Below are 7626 nucleotides of genomic sequence, written 5' to 3'. Positions count from 1 at the left end.
CGCTCGCCAGGACTGGCAGGATCGGCACACGGTCGGCGTTGAGGTGCCATCCGTTGGGGAGGTGGACGTCGCTCCAGGGGAGCGGCGTCCCCGTCTCCCAATAACGGTGGCACACCGACGCGCGGATGTAGTGCCGGTCGCGCTCGTCGGCGTACGTGGGAGCGATGGAGAAAGCGGGCGGCGCGAGGGCCCGGCATGGTGGTGATGCGGCCTCCTTCTTCATGGAGCCGGCACGGTGCCCCGACGAGGAGCCGGCCTCGCGGCCGTGCTTCCCCTTGCGGTTCCAGAAGCCCATGGCTTCAAGGTGGCTGGCCGGCGAGCTCGACAAGGGAGGGCTAGGGTTTAGTGCGGTCGGGTTTCAAGAAGGCCGCGAGATGGAGTGGGCAGTGTGGACGACGACCGGTCCACGGGTTCCCCATTTAAAAAGAACGGCGACCTTTCACTGGGTCGATGACAGGTGGGGTCGGCCATCCGTGCGCATTGGTGTTGACGGGTGGGAGGTAGGTGGCCGCCCTGTCACGCGACCAGACGTGGGCGAGCGGCGCGTCCGTTCGGTGTCCGCGGCGACCCAAACTCGGCGTAAAGATGCGCTCGAAATGAGTCGGCCCAGACACAAACGGATCAGATGGGTCCGGCCGTCGCATGCTAGGCCGCCTCGTTTGTCTGTTTTATCTCAAACGAACGGGACCGAACAAAATAGGGTCATGCGGTGGAGTTGGCCTCAACCACGATAGTGCAGTGCCGAATCTATCGTCTGCAGTTTATGTCACTTAACCAGCAACTTTGCATTTCCTTTATTCGTCTTGTTTTTAGAACAACTCGGAAGAGCTTTTCTTGTTGTGTGCAGAGCCTCAAGAGGCATGTGAATGCTCGTCGGGTCGCTGGCTCACCGCAAATGTCCTCTTGATGAGTCAGGCCAACTCCATCGCGCGACTTCATCCTATCCAACCTCGTCCGTTTGAGATAAAACAGATAAAAGAGACGGCCCAGCACGCGATGGCCTGGATTCATCTGATCCCTTTTGTGTCCGGGCCGATCCATTTCGAACGTATCTTTTCGCCGGGTTTGGATCGCCGCGGACACCAAACGGATGCGCAGCTCGTCCGCGTCTTGCCGCGTGGCAGGGCGGCCACCTACCTCCCACCCGCCAACATCAATGCGCATGGGTGGCCGACCCCACCTATCATCGGCTCAGTGAAAGGTCGTCGTCCTTCTTAAATGGGGAACCTGTAGACCGGTCGTCGTCCACATTGCCCCACTCTATCCCGCGGCCTCCTTGAAACCCGACCACGCTAAACCCTAGCCCTCCCTTGTCGAGCTCGCCGGCCGGCCACCTCGAAGCCATGGGCTTCTGGAACCGCAAGGGGAAGCACGACCGCGAGGCCGGCTCCTCGTTGAGGCGCCACGCCAGCTCCGTGAAGAAGGAGGCCACATCACCACCACGCCGGGCCCCCGCGCCGCCCGCTTTCTCCATCGCCCCCACGTCCATCGGCGAGCGCGACCGGCACTACATCCGCGCTTCGGTGTGCCGCCGTTATTGGGAGACGAGGACGCCGCTCCCCTGGAGCGACGTCCACCTCCTTAACAACTGGCACCTGTCCGCCGATCGTGTGCCGATCCCGCCGGTCCCGACGAGCGGCCGTGCGCGTCGTCAAGAGATCGATCGCCGCCACTGCCTCCTCCCCGACGACCTGTACTACGATGACAGGTACGCCCCGGACTCCTTCATCTAGGGTGGGCGGAGACAGCGTGTGTGTGCGGAAGAGCAGGGGCGTGTGCGGGCGAGCTGCATGGCGCGGGCGCTGCACGGCTGGGCGGACGTGGCTTGCGCGGGCACGCGGCGGCGAAGCGCATGCGAGCGCAACAGGAAGCTTGCTAGCTAGCTTGCACGGGGGCTTGCTTGCTACTTGCTAGCTAGCTAGTCAGCCGCTGCACAGTGCGTGGGCGAGCGCGGCACCGGCAGGGCGCGGGCGGCGAGCGCGTGGGCTGCGGGGAGGCAGGTGACGACCTGGCGGGGCACAGGCAGGGCACGACACGACAAGTACGGCGAATCCGGCCAACGCATGTGCTCGTCGTCGACGTCGGTGTCGGCCGTCCATGTAGTGTTTGATGAAATGTCTAAACCGGACAAATCCAATGCATATTTGGGATGGGTCAACCGCGCTGGGCGCATCAACAACGGGGCGACCGCATGCGGACGCGCGTGTCCGTTTTCTACCTCATCCGAACAAAATCCGGACAAAACGGACGTCCGGATAGGGTCGTGCGGTGGAGTTGGCCTTATTGATGGGTATGGCCGGCATCACCTTTGTCCTTTGGTTAGGCCAACTCCACTGCACGACCCTAAATCTATACCCATTTTGTCCAGATTTTGTCCGTATGGGGTAGAAATAGAGAGAACAAACGTCGGACAGAGGCTGTACAAACTCGCTGCGCCCAACGCTACTACCCTAAATCTATACCCATTTTGTCCGGATTTTGTCTGTATGATGGGCCAGGTACAGAAAAGGAGAGAGTGACAGGTGGGGTCGAGCGGACACAGACGAACGACGAGGACGCAGAGACGTCCGCTTTCTGTCCGCTTTGGCCCCAAACCGAGAGCAACTTTAGTCTGGAAATAGGGCAAAAAAGGACACAGATCGGACGGAACGTTCGTATGCCCTCATGCGTTGGGTTGTTCGGTTTGTCTGTTTTAGGCCAACTCCACCGCGCGACCCTATCCTGTCTGCCCCCGTCCATTTGGGGTAAAATGGACGAATAGCGCAGTCCAGCGCATGGCCTCAAACGGACAAATGTCCGGATTCCGTCCGTTTTCGACCCATCCCCGACCCAAACTTGCAGTCGGTTTGGGGTGAAACGGACACGCGCGGATGGCTTGGACGCACGCCCTTGTCCCCCCCGTGGCCCGCCTGTCGGGGACACTAGCAGTCCCTCCGCTCCCAACGCTTCCACCCTCTCTCTCTCGCCCCGCCCCGCCGCCGGCGCCGCTGCTATTCTCTGGCCGCCTCCTCACCGCGCAGCCTCCGGCCGTCCCTACCAAACCACTTCTCGACATGGCCGCCACCACGCCCGTGCTGTGGCCGTAGTTTTGGCCGTCGATCGTAGGTTTGGCCGTCGACGTCTTTGCCGGCCGCAGAGGGGACAGGACCGCCGGCGACGCAGCATGGCGTCCTCGGCAGCTCCCGACGAGAGCTCCACAGCGGCCAGTAGCTGGTCGGTAACCACCCCTGCTGCGTCGAGGTGATCATCGCGGCCTCTTCTCCACCACGCCCGCAAGGTGTTCGGCATTTTGCCCGCAAAGGTATGGACAGTGGAGACGAGTTTTTCTTCCATCACTTCTTTGTTCATCGGACGATTCGTCGTCGGATGATGAAGATATTGTGGTGGCTGCACTGGTCGTTCACGACCACATTCAACGGCAGCTTCCTCGATACAAGGGGTCACTCCCTGGCCGTGCTCCCAACCTGAACCGCAATAGGGAGAGAGGCCACGCCCTGCTCTATGCTGATTACTTTGCCAACACCCCTCTCTTCAAGCCGGATAAATTCCGTCGCCGTTTTTGAATGGCTAGGCATGTGTTCAATCATATCCGAGAGGGAGTGGTTGCTCATGACCCATACTTCGAGTGCAAGACGGATGCCCTTGGCAAGCTTGGATTCTCCTCTTACCATAAATGCACCGCGGCCATCCGCATGCTTGCATATGGAATTCCAGGCGATCTGGTGGATGAGTATGTGTGTATGAGTGAGAACATGTCTGATGTCAATGTACAAGTTTTGCCAGGCTGTGATCGAGGTGTTTGGCCCAGAGTACTTGAGGCACCCAACTGCCGCTGATACAGAGAGATTGTTGGCGACCAACGCAGCTAGAGACTTTCCAGGCATGCTTGGCAGCATAGATTGTATGCACTGGGAGTGGAAGAACTGCCCATTTGCTTGGCAGGGCCGGTACAAAGGGCATGTCAAGGCGTGCACTGTCATATTAGAAGTGGTGGCATCACAGGATCTTTGGATATGGCATTCTTTCTTCGGCATGGCAGGTTCTCACAATGATATCAACGTGCTGCAGCGTTCTCCAGTCTTCGCGAGGCTTGCAGAAGGCCACTCCCCACCTATCAACTTTGAGATCAACGACCACCATTACAACAAGAGATACTATCTAGAAGATGGTATATATCCTCAGTGGTCAACTTTTGTGAAGACAATTTCGAAACCCCAAGGTGAGAAGAGAAAGAGATTTGCCCAAATGCAAGAGAGTGTTAGAAAGGATGTGGAACGTGCTTTTGGTGTGCTTCAATCCCGGTGGGGTATCCTTCGAAACCCTGCACTGTCATGGGATGAAAGGAAGCTTTGGGAGGTGATGACTGCTTGTGTGATCATGCACAACATGATCGTCGAGGACGAGCGTGATGAGAGTATCTTCGACCAAGGATTTAACTATCAAGGTGAAAATATTGAGCCCCTGCACCAAGACCCGGCCACATTTGAACAGTTTGCTCAATTCCACCGTGAGATGCATGATTGACACACTCATTTGAATCTTCAAAATGACTTGGTTGAGCACGTGTGGGATCACATTGGCAACCAATAGATGTATTGGTCCATTTTATGTTTAGTCAAGACAATTTCGATTTGGTTGTAAAAATATTTTATTAAAGACTATTTTAATTTCAGACAAATATTTGGGTTGGAAACTAGTTTTGATGAAAATATGGGCATTTTTGGCCCTGACGGACAGGATAGAGCAAAGGATGCGTCCGCGCGCTGGGCGCACGGCTACCGCATCCCAGGACACGGCCGGACACAACCTAAATCGCTACCCAAACAGACAGAATCCGGACAAAACAGACATTCGTTTGAGGTCGGTGAAGTTGGCCTTATCCCAAACAGACACAAACGGATGATTTGTGGGTTGAAATGGGTCACGCGCTGGAGTTGGCGTTAGCCTCCCCGTCACGTCCTTTCTCAAAAGGGCATGGGCTGATTGTACACATGATGAGCCCCCGGTCGTCTGATTGACAGTGTGTGGCTGAATTATGATGGCCCATGATGATACTCTGGTTCACCACCACTCACTCTTGCAAACTTTCTTTAGTGTGCGGCTGCTATATGACGGCCGACGATCGCCGGTTCACCACCACTCACTCTTCCAAACCACACTTGAGTTCGCCAGTTTTCCATTTATTCTCTGCAAATCTTGTGAGCGGCCATGGCGGAGAAGACGGTGGTCCTCTACCCCTCACTAGGCGTCGGCCATTTGAACCCCATGGTGCAGCTGGCCAAGGCCTTCCTCCGCCGCGGCGTGGCCGTCACCATCGCCGTCGTCGACCCGCCGGGGAAGGACCCCGTGCTGGAAGCCGCGGTCACCCGCCTCGCCAGCGCTTCCCCCTCCATAGCAGTCCACCTCCTGCCCATCCAGCCTGCGAGCACCAATGAGCAGCACTCCAACACAGCCTTGCGTATGCTCGACGAGCTCCGCCTCGCAAGCCCTGTGCTCCGGGAGTTCCTCCGCTCGCTCCCTGCCGTCGACGCCATCGTCCTCGACATGTTTTGCGTCGACGCCCTCGACGTCGCCGCTGAGCTCGCCGTCCCCGCCTACATGTTCTACGCGTCCGCCGCCGCCGACCTCGCAATCTACTTCCAGGTTCCTGATGTCTTCCGCGCGGCGCCTTTCTCGTTCAAGGATATGGGAGACGCGGCGCTGCCCTTCTCCGGCGTGCCGCCGGTTCGCGCTCTGGACATGCCGGACACCATGTCAGACCGGGAGAGCGACCTGTGCAAGAGAAGAGTGCAGCAGCTCGCGCGGATGCCGGAAGCGAGAGGCATTCTGGTGAACAGCTTCGAGTGGCTGGAGTCGAGAGCCGTCAAAGCTCTCCGGGATGGCCTCTGCGTGTCCGGCGGCCGCTCCACGCCGCAAATATACTGCATCGGGCCATTGGTCGACGGCGGCGCGAGCGGTCAAAGTGGCGAGAGGCACGCTTGCCTCGAGTGGCTGGACAAGCAGCCAAAGCAGAGCGTGGTGTTCCTCTGCTTCGGTAGCGCGGGGGTTTTCTCGGCGGCTCAGCTGAGAGAGATGGCAGGCGGGCTAGAGAACTCCGGGCACCGGTTCCTGTGGGCCGTGCGTAGCCCACGCGAGGAGCAGAGCAAGTCCGGCGAACCGGACTTGGAGGCGTTGCTTCCTGATGGTTTCTTGGAGAGAACCGGAGACAGGGGCTTGGTTCTGAAGAACTGGGCGCCACAGGCGGAGGTGCTGCGGCACGAGGCCGTGGGAGCGTTCGTGACGCACTGCGGGTGGAACTCGGCACTGGAGGCGGTCATGTCCGGCGTGCCGATGATCTGCTGGCCGCTGTACGCGGAGCAGAGGCTGAACAAGATACACCTGGTGGAGGAGATGAAGATTGGGGTGGCGGTGGAGGGCTACGAGGAGTCGTCCGTCAAGGCCGAGGAGGTGCAAGCCAAGGTGAGGCTGGTAATGGAGTCGGAGGAAGGGCAAAAGCTTCGAGAGAGGGCGGCCATGGCGAAAGGGATGGCTGCAGACGCCGTCAAGGAAGGTGGGTCTTCCGACGTGGCAATTTACGCCTTCTTGAAGCATGTGGAAGATGAAAGAAGCTCGAGGAGCGCCAAATCCGGCCATTAATAAGTGATCAACCTCCGATGATGTGACCTCTTTTCGTCAGAAAAGATGGGGGCGCAAGATGCGCGAGTCGTGCTGGGCTCACTCTTTCTCAGAAAAAAGGAAGAAGGAAATCAAAAGAGATGCGGTGGCTTCTCTGGGATTCCATGGTGTGATGCTTGTCCTTTGCCTCTTTCGCAAGATTTGTACGGTGCAGACGTGCGTGTCGAATTCGTAATTTAGCTCTTCTGCAACATTTGGCCTTTAGTGAGACGTTGCATATTTCTTACTGGCAGTATGCGTACTTCCGTGTAGCCTCATATGCTCGTCGCACTCCTTCAGTATTGATTTGGAAATAGGATCCTCTGGCTGACGTTCATGGGGACAGGTGGCATTACGAACGTTTTGATGACAGTTTTAGTTGGTCGAGGATGACAGTTTATTCACAAACTGTAATCTTCGATACAAACTGTCATCTCGTCTAGCTCTTCTGCAACATCTAGATGTGTTTTAGTAAAACTGTATTTATATTTACCTATTTTAAAGGGGAGTTGCGGTCGTGATGGTAGGTTGATATGTTTTTGGTTTGGTTTGATTTCTCACGCAACTATTAATATCGGCAATGGTTTTAGAGGACTTGCCTTCGCCTTCAAGGTTTTATTTCTTTGATTTTTAATCGCCTCGCCATCGCATCCCATTGGTTTATTTCCCCCCTCTCATTAAAAAACCATATCTAATCAAAGGAAAAGATCTCATTTCGTACTTACTTTGTCAAGTGGTAATTCAATTCAATTAAGTAAATAATAGGTAAGAAGTCGTCAGTCAAGAAGTATTCTGCAAAGAGCCAGGCTTCTGGAGAATCTAGGCAGTCTGTGGCTGGGCTTTATCGCAGGCTTGACGCTGACCTGGGCGCGGCCTTGGGGCCGTCTTCTGTTGCGGCTTCCCCCTGCCGTGCTCGCCCTGTGCCTGTGCGTTCGCCTGCCTCCACGGCTCGCAAGAGCGGCCGCGTCTCCA

The 7626-nt window shown here is 56.9% G+C and overlaps 3 protein-coding genes across 3 annotated transcripts; all 3 read left to right on the top strand.

The window, feature by feature from the left end:
• The first annotated feature begins 1343 nt into the window (after positions 1 to 1343).
• LOC147980279 (uncharacterized) lies at positions 1344 to 1733 on the top strand. The gene has a single exon (XM_087515543.1). It carries the CDS (start codon positions 1344 to 1346, stop codon positions 1731 to 1733), a length of 390 nt encoding a protein of 129 aa, XP_087371669.1.
• Positions 1734 to 3765: 2032 nt separating this feature from the next.
• On the top strand, positions 3766 to 4524 carry LOC147980278 (uncharacterized). The gene has a single exon (XM_087515542.1). The coding sequence runs from the start codon at positions 3766 to 3768 to the stop codon at positions 4522 to 4524; it is 759 nt and encodes a 252-aa protein (XP_087371668.1).
• Positions 4525 to 4711: 187 nt separating this feature from the next.
• Positions 4712 to 6879, top strand: LOC125544674 (anthocyanidin 5,3-O-glucosyltransferase). Its single transcript, XM_048708419.2, is given in 2 exon segments — positions 4712 to 6603; positions 6606 to 6879. Coding segments are annotated over 2 exon segments (1452 nt in total). The 5' UTR covers positions 4712 to 5208; the 3' UTR covers positions 6663 to 6879.
• Positions 6880 to 7626: the final 747 nt, after the last annotated feature.

This window comes from Triticum urartu, chromosome 3A (genome assembly GCF_056163025.1).
Source record: "Triticum urartu cultivar PI428250 chromosome 3A, HENAU_Tu73, whole genome shotgun sequence".
NCBI lineage: Eukaryota > Viridiplantae > Streptophyta > Magnoliopsida > Poales > Poaceae > Triticum > Triticum urartu.
Note: the sequence above shows the minus strand (reverse complement) of the source record. Positions and strands in the feature narration are given on the sequence as shown.

Bases quoted from the DNA above. Each gene is read 5' to 3' on its own strand.
- LOC147980279 (XM_087515543.1), top strand. From the start codon at position 1,344: ATGGGCTTCTGGAACCGCAAGGGGAAGCACGACCGCGAGGCCGGCTCC.
- LOC147980278 (XM_087515542.1), top strand. From the start codon at position 3,766: ATGTACAAGTTTTGCCAGGCTGTGATCGAGGTGTTTGGCCCAGAGTAC.